Source organism: Littorina saxatilis, linkage group LG11, assembly GCF_037325665.1.
Source record: "Littorina saxatilis isolate snail1 linkage group LG11, US_GU_Lsax_2.0, whole genome shotgun sequence".
Lineage (NCBI taxonomy): Eukaryota > Metazoa > Mollusca > Gastropoda > Littorinimorpha > Littorinidae > Littorina > Littorina saxatilis.
The window spans coordinates 35848374-35870007 of NC_090255.1; the positions used below are offsets into that span (position 1 = coordinate 35848374).

General features: G+C 42.3%; 2 protein-coding genes across 4 annotated transcripts in view; both read right to left on the reverse strand.

Moving 5' to 3' along the window:
* The window catches only part of LOC138980356 (transient receptor potential cation channel subfamily M member 3-like), a 29625-nt gene extending 21701 nt beyond the window's left edge, over positions 1 to 7924 (reverse strand). For 2 of the 3 annotated variants that reach the window (XM_070353225.1, XM_070353227.1), the window contains exons 1-3: positions 3855 to 5046; positions 2632 to 2806; positions 1382 to 1541 (exon numbers count right to left, since the gene is read on the reverse strand). In XM_070353225.1, coding sequence (XP_070209326.1) covers positions 1382 to 1541; positions 2632 to 2806; positions 3855 to 4115 — 596 coding nt within the window. In that variant the 5' untranslated portion in view covers positions 4116 to 5046. Of the gene's footprint in view, positions 1 to 1381; positions 1542 to 2631; positions 2807 to 3854; positions 5047 to 5436; positions 5746 to 6466 lie in introns of those variants that run through there. The other variant, XM_070353226.1, reaches the window with a different exon arrangement.
* Positions 6443 to 19890, reverse strand: LOC138979544 (transient receptor potential cation channel subfamily M member-like 2). The gene is made up of 10 exons (XM_070352258.1): positions 19731 to 19890; positions 18472 to 18641; positions 16981 to 17176; positions 13609 to 13715; positions 12455 to 12589; positions 11613 to 11672; positions 10041 to 10164; positions 8808 to 8942; positions 7316 to 7415; positions 6443 to 6770 (listed from the first exon to the last, which is right to left on the reverse strand). Exons 1-10 carry the CDS (start codon positions 19888 to 19890, stop codon positions 6443 to 6445), a joined length of 1515 nt encoding a protein of 504 aa, XP_070208359.1.
* Between the last annotated feature and the right edge of the window lie 1744 nt (positions 19891 to 21634).

Below are 21634 nucleotides of genomic sequence, written 5' to 3' on the forward strand. Positions count from 1 at the left end.
GATCGGAAAAGGGATGTGTGAGGCCATCCAATCACAGCCCCCGAATTCCCCCACGTGTCCATCAGAATAGCTATATAGAATGCTTCTCTGAAGAGGTGAGTCTTGAGATTTGCTTTGAAAGAAGGCAGAGATGGACTGAGACGTAGAGACAAAGGGAGTTTGTTCCAGATATGATCAGCTGCGACTGAAAGACAGCGGCCACCATGATCGTCCCTCTGATACTTAGGAGCTTTGACAAATTTATTTTGGGAGGCAGAGCGGACAACCCTTTCAGGATTGTTTTTCTGCACGAGATCGGACAGGTACTGTGGAGCCGTGCCCGCGGCAATTTGATAGAATATGCAGCAGATCTTGTATTTAATTCTTTGTTCGACTGGAAGCCAATGTAGCTGTTTGAGTAGAGGCGTGACGCTTTGTTTCATAGGTGTTCGAAACACGAGTCTAGCGGCAGCGTTCTGGACTAGTTGCAGGGGCTTGGTGACAGATTTGGGACATTCAGCAAGCAGTGAATTACAGTAGTCTAATCTAGAGAGTATGCCGGAACAGACTAGTCTTTTGGTTGCGTCTTCAGTAAGGTACTGTTGATAAAGGTTGAGAAAAATTAAGACGACATTGTTCCTGCTGCACATTTCATTGTAAAAATAAATAGATAAATAAATAACAACATGGTAACGCACTTGCGCTCGGAAGCGAGAGGTTGCGTGTTCAGGCCTGGGTCAGGCCGCAATTTTCTCCCCCCTTTCCTAACCTAGGTGGTGGGTTCAAGTGCTAGTCTTTCGGATGAGACGAAAAACCGAGGTCCCTTCGTGTACACTACATTGGGGTGTGCACGTTAAAGATCCCACGATTGACAAAAAGGGTCTTTCCTGGCAAAATTGTATAGGCATAGATAAAAATGTCCATCAAATACCCGTGGGACTTGGAATAAAGTAAAAAAAATTCCATCTCACACGGCATTAAGTCTCAGGAAACACGAATACACGCATGCAGGAAAAAAAATGTGACCCTCCACCACGGTATGAGTCGCATGTCACCTTTGCATGATTTTCATATTTGTACATTTTCCTACAGAGTTTTTTATGCTCTATCCAGTGGTGAAATTCGTTTTAGAAAAGAGCGAAAACTGTTTGAGTTATAAGCCTGTGACTAAGGTGACCCTCACACTGTTACCAGACACTCTTCGGACTTATATCAAGCCTAGCGCAGAACCGCGCGAGGTGACATGCGACTCATTTCGTGGTGGAGGGTCACAAATATGGGTAGCGCCGTATGTATGGCAGCTCGCTTTCCCCGGGGAGAAAGCTGCCGGAATTTCCATGAGGGTAACCTCACTGGACTGTAAATCTTATCCAATCCAATACAATGATCGAAGGGCAATTACCTGAACATGGCAATGAGGAGATTGACGAGCAGAATGTTGGTCAGAATCAGGTAGACAGCTAAAAACATGGACAATGCTGCTGGGGTTTTCTCTGGACAAGGGGTGATCAGGCCGTTTCGCTTTTGTGTTTCGTTTTTTACACATCCATCCACCTCTTCGCCTGATATAAATGGACAAAAAAAGGCAGCAAGGCAAGGGGAAACAGAACTGTTTTGCCCCTGCACATTATCATCATACACCATTCTGATAATCATCGGACCACGCTCATGGTCTCTCTGACAGGATGTATAATTACTATCAAAACAAGAATACAGAGTTATCTCCAATCTGAGACGAAAGTGATTGCAGATTGACCGACTTCGACAGTGATCTCCGTTCTGTTCTTCACAGTAATGATAAAGAAATTGTTCTAAAGTTAAAACAAGTCGAAATGTTGAGACTGCTGCGGGAAGGAGACCGTGATATTGTTGCATCACTCCCAACTGGTTACGGAAAAAAGTATCGTCTGCTTCGTAGCCAAAGTTGATTATCACGTGACATTTTTGCCATATCTAGAGTTGTTTGCACAGTAAATACACCCGCAAAAGATAGCTCGCTTGAATCTGTCTTACATATCAATTCCTTTATAATTTAAACATTACACAACACCATGAAAAATCATTATCGACGATCGCGAATCTGCTTATATCAATAACACATTACGAAAAGCTCTAAATATGTAAAACATCGATTTCTTACCCACAGAAAGAAAACCAAGGCATCCCGTCAGAGATAAATGAGACCCAAAGGGAAGTAACTAATTTTGACCTGAGTTCAGGATGCATCATCCCCTTTCATTAAGAATGTATTCAACTGACCTGTTATAAATCTTGTCAGCGCTATAGAAACATGACCACAATATCAAGTCAAAATGACTAGATTTATGTGCACATGTACATCTTGTGTACATGTTTCCCTGCGTGCTTAAACATGTAAGCGTTCAACTAATGTTTATCAATCAATCTATATTTTTCCCTGACTCTGGCACAAGCTGACTAAATATAAATTCCCTGAAACTGACAAAGAACAACTGTTTGCGCGACCAACATAAAACTAAACAAAATAAATAAAATAAAAAAATAAGATAAACGAAAGAAAGTCATATGCTATTCTTTCCATGGTTATTTCTAAGCCTGATTCTGAAAACGCAAGTAGTTTCTTGAACAATCTACCACAATCACTAAAAGGTTTCTTTTCACTAAAGCTGTTACCTTCCAGGTTGTCAAGGAACAGTTCACCAAAGATGTGGAAGTAAGGGAAGTAGAGGACGTTGGCAAGAATGCTCCAATCAGCTGGCGCGTTAGGAAATATGTTGGCGTGGAAGGCGACTCCAAAGCCAATCACAAACACCAACACAATGGCCAGGAACGGCAACATGTCTGTCATCTAAGTGTACAAAGAAGCGTGCAAATGTTACCCCATAACAAAAACATTTAAAAACAAAACTCCTTTGGGACTCTAAAAATACAGTTAGCAGTATTCACAGTAACGATGTCAATGAACTCCATGTTATATATATATATAGTATTCACAGTAACGATGTCAATTAACCACATGTTATACATAGTATTCACAGTAACGATGTCAATGAACTCCATGTTATATATAGTATTCACAGTAACGATGTCAATGAACCACATGTTATATATAGTATTCACAGTAACGATGTCAATGCACTCCATGTTATATATAGTATTCACAGTAACGATGTCATTGAATTACTTGTTATATATAGTATTCATTGCATGGAAATGACCTCTCCACTTGAAAACTCATATAGGTAGATCTGTTGTGCTCTCAACTGCGTGTCTGCAATAGTCTAGATAATTCATGGGGATACTTCTTCACTAAGAAACAAAAATGAGCATCAAATTATAGCTAAACAGAGAACTACCAAGTCTACTGAGCCTGTATCTGTCGCAACCCAGGTCGAAAATGTGACAAATGAAAAGCGACAGAAAAAAAGAAAAATATGAAAGTAAAACTATTTTCACTTCGGGAAACTTAGAAAGTATGTGTATCAACATTATGGGTGTTTTCAATAACCCCCCCCCCTCTCCCCCCCAAAAACACACACACACTAAAAACAAAACAAAAAAACCAAAAAACAACCAGCAACGACAAAATGTCAATATAGTTTGGCTGTTCGTATTAGGAACAGAGCGTCTTTGTAGTCCAATGCACTAAAACAAAAACTGTGTTTGAACAACAAACAAAATATTGCAACACATGTTACTACACCCTAACTCAAAAAAAGTATATCCATGTTGTTTTATTCAAATTTCCTATGCCCTTGAAGCCACTTGACGTGGCTATAGCCTATCACATACGTTTCGGATTGAAGATTTCTTTCACATGAGAGTACCCCTAAAATCGACCCAACAAAAAGTTGGGTTCTAATTTTTAGCAAAGTTTGTTAGGTTGAGGCCCTCACCATTTTCTGTATCATGATGACTTTAGGGCCAATGCTGGGAAAGGCATAGAAGAACTGCAAGCAGCGAAGGAAACACAGTACGATGGTGACGCTATACAACACTCGTACCCATCTGAAGTCACCCTCGTAAAACAGCATCGAGCATCGGAGGATAACAGACAGGAACATGCACAGGAAAATGGCAGCATCAAACTTGTTCCAGAGATCTCGAAACCAGTTTCGGATTCGATACTTCATGGAAGGCTGGTCTCGGAACAGCATCTATGCGATGAGCAAATCAGCAATAAAAGAATAAGAAAAATGACAACAAACCATCATAGCAAGTAAACAAACATACCATCAAATCAATGAAGAAGGCAAAGCCGAACTCCCAAAGCAACCACCTAACCAAGCAATCAAGAGCCTAGCCGATCAATCCACCAGTTATACAACTTTTTCATCACATTACCGTACAACGAATCTTAAATCGGAGCAAAACAACAACCTCGTCCATTGAGAGAAAAATATCATAAATGGCAACATCAAACAATAAAAGCACAGGCGCCCCATTATCATGAACATTAATCTTCTCACAATCTCCGAACTGGCCAGGGTTTAACATGGGACACTTTACTAATACTCCACCAATACACAACTACTTCGATTCACATAGCAGAAATTAACATTCAGATGTCATTTTCACGTGCCGTGTTTGATTTTTTGTGTATCAATTGATTTATTAAAAAGAAACTATATTTTTTTCATAAACGAATCCGTCAAACGAAATATGAAGCAGTGGGAAAAACCCGTTGCCGATTTCATTTAATTAATTTGTCATGTTTACTAGTAAAATATTTGAAATAACCCATTAACGAGAAACACTCATCCGCCGAAAACCTTCAGCGACCATGGTCAGGGTCCAGCCCCAGATGACGTATTCCTCAGCCCTGGGTGACGTCTTATTTAGCTTAACCAGCATGACGTAGCTGAAGAGGGCCAGGAAGCACAAGTAGGATATCTGTGGACACGGTACCCCGTAACAACAACAACTACTTTATTGTCTGTCTTTACAAAACAGAACAAATGTCTGTAGACCTGCCTCATAATAACAAAACGATATTTCCACAAAACATAAAAGCATAGATACTAAACATGTAATTAGACACTGTGTATCACAAGTCAATACAGTGTAAACTGTCCCCTTTCCTCTGAACAAGAAGTGAAATGATGTATGGCAACGTCTATTCTCATATAATTATTCTTTTACAACAACAGGCAAACAGAGTTATAATCCCACAAGGGACATACACAGACGGAGCCTCCCTCCCCCTCCCACACACATGCTCACACGCACGCACACACTGACACATACACACGGAGCAGGAGGGGGGAGGGGAGGGGGCTCCGTCTGTGTATGTCTCTTGTGGGAGTATAACTCTGTTTGCCTGTTGTTGTAAAAGAATATATGAGAATATAGACGTTGACATACATAATTGTATGTAGATGGGGGTGGAATGGATGGGGTGAGGGGGTTGAAGGTGAAGCAAAACCAGACAGGAAATTGTACACGTGATTCCATCACCACAACAAAAGCCAAACTCACGATGTTGAAGACGAACTTCGTGACAGGAGCTGTATAAAAGTAATACAGAGCTTGTCCAAAGTCTATGCTGTCTGGACCAGTTGCACAAAGGCTGACGGATTTTAATCTAAGGTTCAAATCCTGATCCCGTCTGCCTGCGTCCTCCTCTTCTTGGCAAGTTTCAACTTTCTTGGGTGAGCAGCCAGGATCTTGGGGGAAGATGCTGTTTTTTCGTCCTTTGAAACTTTGGTCGTCCTTGTTTCTTGGTCTGGAGTCGTCCGTAAACTTGATGGAGAAGATCAGGAATGGTAGGAAAATGCAGAGACAAATCTGAAATATACTGGTCACTTTAAAAATTGAGCGCTTGAGGAAATCCGAGTGCGAGGATATACACCAAAGTATGTGACATAAATCAAACTATAACCTCAGAATTGTTAAGCATATTGCACCTTATGCTAATGGTTTGTTTGTTTGTTTGTTTGCTTAACGCCCAGTCCACCACGAAGGGTGATATTAGGGCGGTGCTGCTTTGATATTTAACGTGCGCCACACACAAGACAGAAGTCGCAGCACAGGCTTCATGTCTCACCCAGTCACATTATTCTGACACCGGACCAACCAGTCCTAGCACTGGGCGGACGCCTTACCACTAGGCCACCGTGTTGCGGTATGCTAATGGTTACTTAATGTCACCAGATGAGCATACAGTTACGTTTCACACCCCATTGCACACTCCACTGTTCTTGGGGGCTGGCGACCTATCCCGACTAATTCGGACACGTTGGCAGCACTCTCATGAAAAATGTTGACTGTCTATAAATATGACATCCCCCCCCCCCCCCCCCCCCCCCCCCTACAATAGAGGAAGAAAAAAAAGAGAAAAATCGCACACGTACACGGATAAGGACACGCACAGCTGAATTTGACACAATTAACACACAGCTATCCAGCGAGCCAGCCAGCCAGCCACTCGACCCCCCCCCCCCCACACACACACACACAGTACACACCACTTCGTGTTTCTCCCTCATTCTCCCAAACTCTCCCGAACCTTCCAGATCGAAGTGTTGCCTGCCAGACCACCGTTCCAAATGTCCGTGAGTTTGGTCTGACAGGCCGAGTGTCCGGCAAAGTCCGTCATCTCGTAAGACTCGGTCATAGAGAGCGGTGTCGGACGTCCGGCAGTGTCGGGTGTGTTAGTGTGTGCTGGATGTCCGGCAGTGTCGGACGTGCAGAGAAGTGCGGACTCTTCTGGAGCCCAGTGGCGTAGCTCTCGCACTAACAGGTTGTGAGTCAGTAGGTGGTCACGTGAGTAGCATTCAGCTAGCACTGTCAGGGCGTGTGCCTCCCATTCTCTGTGAAATAATAATTATGATATGATAAATGAACTCAGCAACAGCAATCACCATTGTATGTTGTGGGGGCACTTTTTGTCTCGCATCACGCAAAAGCCTTTCTGTTTGTAGTTTGTCATGGTCAGTGACGACGTTTGGCATTGGCAGTTGCTAAAGCGACGAATCTTCTTTCAAATTGCCAAAATCTTTGCCGTCATTTTGGCCAAAAAACTGCCAAACTGTTACACGAAGGGTAAAGCGTGAAACCAGAGACTGCCTAAAACTGTTCTGGCCAGATTTGCCGACGAGAATAATTCCAAGCCTTATCCATGTTGTATAGTTTCACCACACTTCTGATATCTATGAATTCATGGAGAGAAAAAAACAACAACTTCTTCGGAAGCCTAGGCTAAGTTCTATTTAATCAGAGTGTGTCTGCGTGTGCTTATACCTAGTGATATTGTAAAGCGCATAGTGCTTTTAGTTATGCGCTATAGAAATATCCTTAATCAATAAATAAATAAATAAATAAGCCTATAAATCCCCAAGAGCTTTCAGTTACTCACACAGAATGCTTCGCGAGGTCTTCGCTGAATTCCGCCATCTCCATCTCTTCAGCAATGACTGACATTTCCTTCAGCAGTGCACGTGCACATAATGCTCCTCCTGAAACACGCATATGTTTCTGATTCTGATGAACATTTCAGCAAATGTTTAGCAGGGAAACTGCAGAAACAGCGATTATGCTCAAAACAAAAATGACAATGAAAGCGACTATGATGATGGTGATGATGGTGATTTTGCACCCGATGCATGCACATTAGCATGCCCTTAAGGTCACACAGAATACGGCATGATGTGGCTTCAAGGGCCTCCTGGTGTATCCTGGGTAAAGTCTGCGCATGCGTGTAAGGGGGTTGATTCCCCGTGAGCATGGCCGTGTGGAAATGGCCAATCCACACTTTCGCACGAAGTATCTCTAGTATGTTCGTAAACTATTCTGAAAGTGTCAAAGCAATCCGACTAGTCATTGCTAAAATGCAGCCTTTTTTGTCATCATACCCCAAAGCAATGTCGAAAAAGTCCCGTTTTTGACCGCTCTTGCGATCGACACCTCCATCAGTAGGAATAGCATAGCACGCGAAATACGCAAGGTAGCAAATCAAAACAATCTGTTCAGGGTAGATAATTGTTTGACTTTCTTCTCGAATGTCAAAGTTGCAAAGTTTTTGTGATTTGTTTGTCGATTTTTGATTCGTTTTTGTCTGGTCGATTGTAAGGGTACCCCTACTTGAGCGGCGGTCACGTGATCCCTGTAAAAGAAATATTTAATCCAAAAGGTGATCCTGAAGGTTAAGTGAACGGCCTTAACTGGCATATACAGGGTGACCCAAAATGAGTGCAACCCATAAAAGTACTCACAACTGCTACAAATGTGAAGGGATTGAGTTTATTTTTAACACACATCAACGTAAGATGATAAAAATTAAGTTTTGAAAGTTGGAGTCATTTCGGTTGGGTGGTCCCCATGTTAGCGACGTTGAAGGATATGCTCCAAATGTCCACCGCGTTGACGGAGACACTCCTGAATGTGCCGTGCAAAATGTCCACCTGACCTTAACCCCCCGATTTCTATTTGTGGGGTTATTTGAAAGCCCACGTCTATGAGGACAACCCCCAGACAATCATAGACTTGAAAGCTGCAATAACAACAAAGATCAGGAGGATTCCAGGGGCAGAGTGTGTCCGCGTGGTGGACAATTTTGCACGGCGCATTCAACGCGGTGGACATTTGGGTTGCACTCATTTTGGGTCACCCTGCAAAGTTTTAATGAAATGGCAAGGGAATTAATGCTTTAATTTCGGTTTGAAATCTGTTGAAATAATTTTTGGGCCAAGTTTACAAGAACAAAAACAAGAACAAGAAGAAAACAACACCAACAACAACAACAACAACAACAACAACAACAACAACAACAACAACAAAGAGAATACCATATAATAGCGTAAAAAGGCCGTTCGTTTAAACATCACTGATGATCACAATCGTCAACATACCGATGTGGTCAAGCCCGTCTTTCCAGACGATTTGAGCCAGGTCTCGACGGTTGAATAGTATGGACCACAGGAAGAGCTCTCGCTCGGGATGCTTGAAGCTTGGATATTGGAAACCTTCCCCGAGCACGTGGAAGTCTGGAAAGAGAAAGCTGTATGACAACGGTTAGGGGGGGGTGGGGGGGTGGGTAGTTTAGTTGGTGGATCACTGGCCTTGTCGCGGGTTCGAATCCAGACAAGGACGGCAACGGGTCAACTGTGTATGCAGACTCAGAGACAGTATCCATATCCCACCCCCGTGTCACCACGGAGTAGACGTCGGTCATTCTGCCATAAGTGCAGGTGGCTGATTACGCCTTAACACGCACACGCCTGGGTAGCGCGACTCATGTTGCTGCTAGCTTTCCTCCTAGACTCGAATGTGTCCCAGCATTGGGATAGTACAGTTTGTTTGTTTGTTTGTTTGTTTGCTTAACGCCCAGCCGACCACAAAGGGCCATATCAGGGCGGTGCTGCTTTGACATATAACGTGCGCCACACACAAGACAGAAGTCGCAGCACAGGCTTCATGTCTCACCCAGTCACATTATTCTGACACCGGACCAACCAGTCCTAGCACTAACCCCATAATGCCAGACGCCAGGCGGAGCAGCCACTAGATTGCCAATTTTAAAGTCTTAGGTATGACCCGGCCGGGGTTCGAACCCACGACCTCCCGATCAGAGGCGGACGCATTACCACTAGGCCAACCGTGCCGGGGGATAATACAGTAAATGGAACGAAATAAAACGATACCTTTAAATGTATTTCATTTAACATTGTGGTTTAGTGACTGCGCCATAGTACTCTAAATGTTACCCACCAGTAAGAGTTAAAGTCTCGCTTAAAAGTGAGTCTTTATATTTGTGAGTTACACAAGTGTGACCCTCCACCACGGAATGAGTCGCATGTCACCTTTGCATGATGTTCATATTTTTACATGTTCCTAAAGAGTTTGTTATGCTCTATCTGGTGGTGAAAACCGTTTTACAAAAAAGCAAAAACTGTTTGAGTTATAAGCCTGTGACTGAGGTGACCCTCACACTGTCACCAGACACTCCCCGGACTTAACATTAAGCCTAGCGCAGAACCGCGCGAGGTGACATGCGACTTATTTCGTGGTGGAGGGTCACAAATATACATCAAAAGCCAGAACGGCAGTGAGATAAGCTACAAGTATATGATGGTGGAACCTACCCGAGTAGAAGTTGAAACTGTTGTCTTTCAGCAGATGGACGATCACTTTACTGATGTCGAACAGGAGATGTGGATTATCTTTCAGGTCAAGCCCCACTTCATATTGTGTGGTTGTTGCTGTGGACTGATGCAGTAAGGCAAAAAGTCCTAGTCAGTAATCAAAGTTTCAATAGATACAGAACACCACAAAACCGCGATCATATTTGTATATTTGTTTTTGTTTGTTTGTTCGTTCATGGGCTGAAACTCCCACGGCTTTTACGTGTATGACCGTTTTTACCCCGCCATTTAGGCAGCCATACGCCGCTTTCGGAGGAAGCATGCTGGGTATTTTCGTGTTTCTATAACCTACCGAACTCTGACATGGATTATAGGATCTTTTTCGTGGGCACTTGGTCTTGTGCTTGCGTGTACACACGGGGGTGTTCGGACACCGAGGAGAGTCTGCACACAAAGTTGACTCTGAGAAATAAATCTCTCGCCGAACGTGGGGACGAACTCATGCTGACAGCGGCCAACTGGATACAAATCCAGCTCGCTACCGACTGACCTACATCCCCGCCCTGACTGAGCTACATCCCCGCCCTGACTGAGCTACATCCCCGCCCTGACTGAGCTACATCCCCGCCCTGACTGAGCTACATCCCCGCCCTGACTGAGCTACATCCCCGCCCTGACTGAGCTACATCCCCGCCCTGACTGAGCTACATCCCCGCCCTGACTGAGCTACATCCCCGCCCTGACTGAGCTACATCCCCGCCCTGACTGAGCTACATCCCCGCCCTGACTGAGCTACATCCCCGCCCGATATTTCTATACAAAAGAGCAAAGGGTTGAGAGGACAGTATTATTCTGGGGACCGTGCAATGCAAGCTTTAATTAAAAGTATCCTTATTAGTATTGTTTCATTTGGAATTAAAAGTCAAGGCCTTATCCAAATGATTGGTACTGGTCTGTAAATAAATAATAATTTGAATGACACACAATCTTAGAATAATTCGTATTTTGATTTTAAGATGTTCAAGTACATAGAACATACTACATGGCTTGCTGTGTCATACCATATCTACAGGAATTCGTTTTGTTTTTTTATTGAAATTTGAGCGAAAGCAAAACACTAGCGCGAAAGAATGATGTTTGTCTCGATTGACTTTGTCATCATGAGTTGTCGGAATTAAGGGCCTTGCTAGAATAGTTTGACACAACCTCATTTACATGATATACCCACGTGTGAGTGAATGGTTTAGTAATGGCATGGGAGGTCTCTCTCACGTAATTAAGTAGGATAAAACACTTAACATTTGACTTACTTTCAGTAACGGTGGTCTAGCATACTATAATTTTTTTTATGACTATGATTCTAATAACTATAGTCTTGCCTGCTTTTGGATGAATGCCCGTTGTATGGCCCTGCATCTTCATTTGTGAAGATAGTTCGACTCTCAGTATCATGACTATAGTTTATAACATAATATTGTCCGCTTTTGAACATATATCTGCTGCAAAGAATACTGCCTCATCTTTCAGACTTACATGTTTTTTTAATAAACCGTAAGATCAAAATTTACTTACCGTAATTCTGGAGGAAGAATATGTCAACAGCTCTTTTGCAACTGCCGATTTTGCCAAGCACTGCAATAATTAGAGATAATAATTTCATAACTAAATAATCATAAACAACAAAAATACACATTCATCAAAAGCAGAGTGATAGATAGAGAATACTAAACATGACTTGTAAACAAAAAATAGCAAGCGCAAAAGTGTTCCTTGAGTGCGTGTCCTAGCTGTGTGTTTTGAACTGTTCATGCGAAGCAATTCTGAATAAAACTTTTTGTTTAAACCAAAAGTGTTCCTTGAATGACGTTTGTCTCGGTGAATCAGACTAGTTTGACACGAACGTACTATTTACATGATATACTAACGCGTAAGTGTATGGTTAAGTAATGTCATGGTTGGTCTTTCTCACGAATGTGGGACACCACAAAATGTAATAATCTTAAAACAAATGAGACAAAGCGCTTTTTCCGCTTAACCCGTTCCGCATAACTCTAACTTACTTTATTACATATGTGACACTCCACCACGGAATGAGTCGCATGTCACCTTTGCATGATTTTCATATTTTTACATGTTCCTAAAGAGTTTTTTATGCTCCATCCAGTGGTGAAAACCGTTTTAGAAAAGAGCGAAAACTGTTTGAGTTATAAGCCTGTGACTAAGGTGACCATCACACTGTTACCAGACACTCCCCGGACTTATATTAAACCTTGCGCAGAACCGCGCGAGGTGACATGCGACTCATTTCGTGGTGGAGGGTCACATATGTCGTATGCATTTAGAGCGTCGACTTCCCTGTGTTTGTCAGATACACGTAGAATAATCAAAACCGGCTAGACAGTGCATGTCCATACCTTGCTATAGAGCTGCCAGAGGGTCTCGACACAGAGGAACCGTTCAAGGTCCAGACCAAGGTCCAGGAAGAGCTGCACGAAGTCTGCCTGGTCCTCCACGAGAGCGTCCAGCATAGAGCTGCTGAGGTCCGCTTCCTGCAAGAGTAGATAGATAGAGAGGTATGTGATGCAGATGTGTACGTGTGGTGTGGGCGTGTGGGGGTGGGGGTGGTTAGGATGTGGGTGTGGATGTGTTTTGTGTGTGTGTCTGTGTGTGTATGTGTGTGTGCGTGCGTGCGTGCGCGTGTGTGTGTGTGTGTGTGTGTGTGTGTGTGAGTGTGTGTGTGAGAATAGAATAGAATAGAATAGAATAGAATAGAATAATGTTTATTGTCATAAACCAGTAAAGTTATTGACACAACAAACAACAAATAATAATAATGCATTATACAATGCAAAAACAATCCGTAACAAATTTGCCAAGACGAACTTGAACTTCGTCTTCTAAAAATAAGTTACTTGGATTTTTGTTAGCATATTTCATATTGATATGTGAAGCATCTTCTTTAAATTCATCCCTTAATTTAACATATTTATTGCATTTATCTAGAAAATGTATTTCATCTTCTATGACATTGCATTCAATACAAAGACGATTTTCTTTAGGGATATTCTGATGTCTTCCACTTTCAATTTTTAGACAATGTGTGCTAGTCCTTAATCTGCTTAACATCTTTCTGTGTTTATTATTCTTAATTTGTATTAAGTATGACTGCATTTCGTAAGATTTACTGATCATAGAATAAAACTTAAGTCTGGAATATGTATCTGATTTTTCTTTTGTCCAGTATCTTATATATTCCTCTTGTTGTTTTTTGTCAATGGCAAACTTTAATTTGTGAGTGTTTGTGAGTGTGTGTGTGTGTGTGTGTGTTTGCGGAGTGAATGTGTGTGTGTGTGTGTGTGTGTGTATGTGTGTAAATGTTTGTGAGTGTGTGCATGCGTGAGTGTGTGTGTGTTTGCGGAGTGAACGTGTGTGTGTGTGTGTGCGTGTGTGTGTGTGTGTGTGTGTGTAAGTGTACGTGTGTGTGAGAGAGAGATTATATCTAAAACATCATGAACAGGTATAACGACATACTCTAAAGAGACACACTTTTGGAAACAAAGTCGATTACCTGCCAGTTACACCTGTTTTCAGAACTGAAGATGCACTGTTTGGCAATGTCACAGTGTTGCCATGCCATTGCCAGTGACACCTGCTGGTTGACCTTGAGGTTTTGGGCTTCATGGACAAAGACATAAAATGCACAAAAGATACTTTTACATGTTGATACCACTAAAGAAAAAGTGATCACAAGTGTTAAAGTCTAAACGGATAAATATATTAAACTATTCTAGTAGAGTATCGATAGCCATTTTGGAAGAAAACCATCCCTATACCGATTGCCATGTAAAAATGAAGCTAGTGCGTAAGTGCACAAATACACACAGTCACAGACAGACACAGGCAAACAAAGACAGACAGACACAAGCAAACAAAGACAGACACACACACACACAAACACACACACACACACACACACACACACACACACACACACACACACACACACACACACACACGGACACACACAATCACCTTTAAGAAGTGCACACAGGATTTCTCTCTCAAAGTTTGTCCCTGAATCTGCAGCTGCAGGATTGAAAATGTTCACCTGAAAGTGGATCAAAACACACAGGAAGACAAGAGTGAAACAAATCAAACAGGAAACAAGCAAAACAAGTAAGTAAGTAAGTAAGTAAGTAAGTAAGTAAGTAAGTAAGTAAGTAAGTAAGTAGGTAAGCGGGTAAGTAAGTTAGTAAGTAAGTAAGTTAGAAAGAATGAGAATGAGTGAGTCAAATCAAATCAAATCAAATCAAATCAAATTTAATATTACGAGGGTTGTGGCAGAAGCAATAAAAACGTGCTTTATTTTTTTAACCAGCCCCCGCCCAGAGAGACCCACACACACTAGACCACACACACACACACACACACACACACACACACACACACACACACATACATGAGGACTGGGTGGCCGAGTGGTAACGCACTTGCGCTCGGAAGCGAGAGGTTGCGAGTTCGACCCTGGGTCAGGGCGTTAGCAATTTTCTCCCCCCTTTCCTAACCTAGGTGGTGGGTTCAAGTGCTAGTCTTTCGGATGAGACGAAAAACCGAGGTTCCTTCGTGTACACTACATTGGAGTGTGCACGTTAAAGATCCCACGATTGACAAAAGGGTCTTTCCTGGCAAAATTGTATAGGCATAGATAAAAAAAAAATGTCCACCAAAATACCCGTGTGACTTGGAATAATAGGCCGTGAAAAGTAGGATATGCGCCGAAATGGCTGCGATCTGCTGGTCGATGTGAATGCGTGATGTATTGTGTAAAAAATTCCATCTCACACGGCATAAATAGATCCCTGCGCCTTGAGTCCGAGTCTGGAGATACGCGTGCGATATAACACTTCATATAACATAACACACACACACACACACACACACACACACACACACACACACACACACACACACACACACACACCACACACACACATACACAGACACACACACACACACACACACAATCTCTCTCTGTGTTATTACCCCCGTCTCTCCCTCTATCTCTCTCCATCTCGCTCTCCTATTCACTCACTCTTTCACTCATTCACACAGTGCTTACCAGGTTGTTTTTTCTATCCTCTCTCAAACATTCGTTAATGTCTCCAAGGGCTCTGCAGGCCATTTCGTCGCTCACATCTAGTATGTCCTTTGTTGTGGTCAGCGTTATTCCAGTTCTGGAGCCATCCCGTCTCATACTGCGCAAAAGTTTAGCGCATCAGATTCCAGGGTGACCCCCCCAAAAATCAAACCCACAGACATACTAATTACTTCTACATCTGTTGACCGAAGTACTCCATATTTGGTGTACACTAATTTCAGCTTATGCACGATTTTTCCACAAAGTGGCAAGTTAGGTCAATTAGTGTGACCCTTTTGTAATTAAAAAAGAAAGTGTCCGAATTCTGTGATCGACTCAACTGTTTGACATTGAGCGGTATTTTTGTGTCACCCTGTAGTTGGTACGGTATTACATTTCTTTCTTCAGGTATTCCCATGTAAAACTGCACTAAATTTCCGTGCATCAGTTTACCTTGCCATTACAATGTCAATGTGAAAACTGCGCTTTTATCTCTTCCTTTCTATAGTTATGTTCATGCGAAAACTAACGTCATGTACCCTTGACCTCATTTAATGCACACAAAAACTCTCACAGACAATCTCTAGTATAAATTTACCATCACGTCTTTATGAAGCACATGAGTAAAATTCAGCACTACTACTTTTTGTTCCATAGTCATGTTGTTTTGAAAACTGAAGACATTTACTACTTACATGGGTTAACCTGCGCGGAATTTCTAACGGGCCAACTGAGCCAACATGTTTTGATAAACAGTACTAAACAATTTATAGAAGCAGCTATCAATACCAAGATGCCATCTTATGAATTAGAAATTACTTATCCAGCGGAAACCAAAAACATAAAAACAAATGGGATAGGAGCAACTTGTTTCTTTCAAAACCTTCCAATACATTCTATTTTCACAACATCACACAAATACTACATTGATACAACACTGAGATATTATATGATTACAAGGAAATTGGTTTTTTGTCCAGTTTCACTGCACAAATCCAGGTAAGTAATTCTATCTTGTTTGTGATCAGAGTATTCTGCCAACATTTTGTTGACTGGATTCTTACTCAAGCTTCTTTGCTTCACTGAGTAGATCGGCAGCACGACCGGAACCGGAAATGACCACCACAGGACTTCCACGCTTGAGTGATTTCCTCACCGTCTTCAAGGTATTCACCCCTCCCTCCACCACAACTAGTACGGTGGGTATCTTCACGTCTGTAAAAAAAAAAAAAAAAAAAAAACCCAACCGGCGGATGAAATTGGAATGACCAAAGACAACAACACAAGCGGAATAAAACAAGGATATTTTCGACTGCTATTCGAACCTTTTTTTGAACATTATAAAAACCCACATTTAGAGAGAGAGAGAGAGAGAGAGAGAGAGAGAGAGAGAGAGAGAGAGAGAGAGAGAGAGAGAGAGAGAGAGAGAGAGAGAGATAGAGAGAGAGAGAGAGAGAGAGCAATAGAGAAAAAGATAGAGAGAGACATATAGAGACAGATAGGGGAAGACAGAGAGGGGCAGACAGAGCGAGAGAGAGGTAGAACAAACACGAATGGAAAATGTTTCAGTCTGCATCTTGCCTTTCTGAGAACGTCTTCAGGCTAGATTGACCCCCCCCCCCCCCAATTCCTCTTGGACGCTGTGGATACGGATATACGCCAAGCAGACAGTGTGTGTCTATGTGTTACTCTCCACCCCCCCCCCCCAAAAAAAAAAAAGCCCAGTAAAATAACCCCCCACTATGATTAAGCAAAGAACACCGAGTCATATTCAAAAAAAGATCCAACAGGTCTTTCACTAACCCTGACTGTCTTTCTTCTGGGTCGAAATGTACTTTTCCAAATCGGACCGGAAATCAATTTCCCCTCCCGGCTGTCTTTCCGTCCCGTCATCCACCAACAGGAAGTGCGTGTGATTGTGGTCCAAGGGAGCGCAGTGGCTGTCGCTCATCTCTCCCGGCATGATGTACGTCAAAGGTTTTCGCCCGTTCTTTTGAAGCTTTGGATGAAATGAGAGAGGAATTAAGCATTATGCTGCTGCTGCTGCTGAAGAAGAAGAAGACGAAGACGAAGAAGAACAAGAAGAAGAGGAAGAAAAAGAAGAAGTAAGATGATGATGGTGGTGATGATGATGATGATGATGATGATGATGATGATGATGATGATGATGATGATGATGATGATGATGCTGATGATGATGATGATGATGATGAAGAGGAGGAGGAGGAGGAGGGGGATTATTTCTTCATTGTTAGAAGGAATTCAGGGAGAGTTTAAGAAAGAAAGAAAGAAAGAAAGAAAGAAAGAACAAGTCGCGTAAGGCGAAAATACAATATTTAGTCAAGTAGCTGTCGAACTCACAGAACTGAAACTGAACGCAACGCAACGCAGCAAGACCGTATACTCGTAGCATCGTCACTCCACCGCCCGTGGCAAAGGCAGTGCACGTGGAATTGACAAGAAGAGCGGGGTATTCGTTGCGCTAAGAAGGATAGCACGCTTTTCTGTACCTCTCTTCGTTTTAACTTTCTGAGCGTGTTTTTAATCCAAACATATCATATCTATATATTTTTGGAATCAGGAACCGACAAGGAATAAGATGAAAGTGTTTTTGAATTGATTTCGAAAAAAAAATTTTGATAATAATTTTTATATATTTAATTTTCAGAGCTTGTTTTTAATCCGAATATAACATATTTATATGTTTTTGGAATCAGCAAATGATGGAGAATAAGATAAACGTAAATTTGGATCGTTTTATAAATTTTTATTTTTTTTTACAATTTTCCGATTTTTAATGACCAAAGTCATCAATTAATTTTTAAGCCACCAAGCTGAAATGCAATACCGAACCCCGGGCTTCGTCGAAGATTACTTGACCAAAATTTCAACCAATTTGGTTGAAAAATGAGGGCGTGACAGTGCCGCCTCAACTTTCACGAAAAGCCGGATATGACGTCATCTAAGACATTTATCAAAAAAATGAAAAAAACGTTCGGGGATTTCATACCCAGGAACTCTCATGTCAAATTTCATAAAGATCGGTCCAGTAGTTTAGTCTGAATCGCTCTACACACACACACAGACAGACAGACAGACGCACATACACCACGACCCTCGTTTCGATTCCCCCTCGATGTTAAAATATTTAGTCAAAACTTGACTAAATATAAAAAATGAATAAATGAAAAACACAAACAGACAAACACATAAACAAGATAGAACAAACGAGAAACTACTCATATTGTAAGCGAACATTTCTAACTAAAATGTCAAATAATGAATCTCCTCTACCGCCTTCTCTTTAAACAGGTGGCGGTTGGCAACACAGCCCAAGGAGACGATGCCCAAGACAACCAACTCCTGCCCTGTTTGATTTCCTGTGGCATCAGCATACTCAGACACCGCTTCACCCACCATCTTCATCATCCCTGTCGCTCTTCCCCCCGTTATGATCCATGCCCCTAGACACAGAAACAGTGACACGGGTAACACTGTCTTTCCAAATACAGTCGAACCTGTCCTTGTGACAACCTTCCGAACCCCCCGCGGGTTAGGGGGAGACCCATATTGGTTGGGACGAGAAAGAATTTACCCGATGCTCCCCAGCATGTCGTAAGAGGCGACTAACAGTTCTGTTTCTCCTTTTACCCTTGTTGAGTGTTTCTTGTATAGAATATAGTCAATGTTTGTAAAGATTTTAGTCAAGCAGTATGTAAGAAATGTTAGGTCCTTTGTACTGGAAACTTGCATTCTCCCAGTAAGGTCATATATTGTACTACGTTGCAAGCCCCTGGAGCAATTTTTTTATTAGTGTTTTTTGTGAACAAGAAACAATTAACAAGTGGCTCTATCCCATCTCCCCCCTTTCCCCTATCCCATCTCCCCCCCCTTTCTCCGTCGCGATATAACCTTGAATGGTTGAAAACGACGTTAAACACCAAATAAAGAAAAGAACAACCTTCCGACAACGACCCCCTGTCCAAAACGACCACCCCAAAATATCCCTACATTTCTCTTTCTGTAATTTACTTTTCATAACGACCACTTGCATATAACGACCACATTTGGTCGATACCTTCGGTGGTCGTCATAGACAGCTAGGTACGACTGTATTTGTTTCAAGTGTAAAAACAAATAGCCATGTATGTAAAAAGCCCACTCGTGCAAACATACAGTACACGTGGGAGTTACGGCACACGAACGCAACAGAAGAATAAGAATAGTAAAAGTGATGTTCGAGGTAATTGAAAATATACCTTATTTCAGCGCTTACGATTGAAAATGACAACATCCAGAGCCAGTCAGTCTTGCTTGCTTTTCGTTATTGGAATGAAGTTTCATTTTGCTATCACGCGTTGACTAACTGGTTGTTGTGACTTTATTCTTGAATGAAATACTCATTATTATCGAAAACTAATACCAATTTCTTACAACATCTAACGGGACCACTGACAGAAGAAGAGCTCATTCAAGCCTAAACGATTCGGCTCGATCACCATCTCAGATCTTGGCGTACCTCCATTACAAACTTAACTATATTAATCACTCACCTGTGTTAGCAGCTGCGTTCACTAGTCCTTGCTTGAGGATGGCTTTCACTCGAGGATGTGGGGTTAATGTCTTTGCCTCTCCCGTCACAGAAATCAGCAGTTTGGGTAAGGGTAACCGCCAGTGGTCGTCGTCTGTCATCATCTGCCATACTTCTTTCATGTCGTGGTTATGTTTAACTCGTATGAACTAACAACGAAAGAAGAGAATCCGAGTTGTATTTATTCAATCTGCAAATGAACAGCTCTCTCTTTCTGTGTCTGTCTGTCTGTCTGTCTGTCTGTCTGTCTGTCTTTCACACACACACACACACACACACACACACACACACACACACGCGCGCATACACACGCAAACACACACACGCACACACACACACACACACACACACACACACGCACACACACGCAAACACGCCCACACACACACACACACACAAACACACAAATGTATGGCATACTCAAACAAACACTCGTCAAATATATTCAACCCCGAGTCTTACCGGAGAGTCCTCGGTGTGAGAATCATAGCCACGAAAGCGAATGATCCCCCTTGGAGCTGGATCAGCAGAGCGACTTTGCCTATTTAGCTCCATGCTCTCGGCAACCCAGAAGTTAACTCAATAGCGCTGCTGTCGTCAGCTCAGCTGTCGTAAACTGAAAAGTGTTGCTGTTTTCGGCTCAAAAGCATTGTTGTTGTTAGATCAGAAGCTTAATTTGCAGCAATAAACTCAATAGCTCTGCTGTCGTAAACTCAATAGATTCCATGTCGTAAACTCAAAAGGTTTTGCTGTCGTAAACTCAATAGGTCTGGTGTTGTCAAATTATCAGCATTGATGTCGTAAACCCTATAGCATCGCTGTCTAACATTAATAGCGTTAATGTCGTAAACTCAATGGATTTGCTGTCGTAAACTCAATAGATTTGCTGTCGTAAGAACTCAATGGCTTTGCTGTCGTACACTCAATAACTTTGCTGTCGTAAACACAAAAGCTGTGCTAATGGCTGTAAGCTCACTGTTGCTTGCATCCCAAGTCATGCCTTTTGTTGTCACTTTGCTGCTCTCAGCTCCAGAAATGTTTGGTTTCGTTAACTCAAAAGGTGTGTGATTGTCGACTGCGTGTCGCTTGCATTTCTTGTGCTGATCTTGTGTATTCAACAACAACACAATTCACCCTACAGCGGTTTTTTTCTCTATTTTTGTGGATTTGGTGTCGGGGGGTTAGTGGTGGTGGTAGTAATACTTTAGTCACAGCACATGCGTTTGACAAAGGATGGTTTGTATGCGGGGTCATGTAATTACATTTTCCTCATTTCTGGTCGATACTACTTGTGCTGACACAGACAATGTTGATCAACTGATAATGCAGGTACAGTTCTTGCTGTAAGGGATTAATGCGGGAGAGCCTTTAGGGTGGTGGAGAAAGGGGGGGGGGGGGGGCTGGGCAGGCAGGGAGATAATGCCCTTCGGGGAGGGTTGTTTGAACTGTGGGTAAGGAAATTAACATATTCATGCGCTTTTGTTGTATCAACTGTGTTGGTTGAATCAAGTACCTTTAATTAAAATATGTTTTCCGTAGTAAAAGTTTGTATCGCAGTGTGCATCAGAAACACCCTGCCTTTGTAACTTGAGTGTGCATTGAAAGAAAACGAAACCAGCACCTAGAGATCATTTCATGTTAACTTTGTAGCCGTAGAGATTACAAGAGTACATGACAGGGGCAGCTCCAGGGGGGGTTTCCGGGGTTTCCGGAACCCCCCCCCCCCCCAGCCTAAAAAAGAAGACGAAAAAAAGAAGTAATAAATACATTTGAAAACAAAGAAAAACTGAGATTGCACCAGATTGCTACATTTTCCTTGCTTTACTTTAGCATGCCCCCGGACCCCCCTAGGCGCCGGCCTTTGAC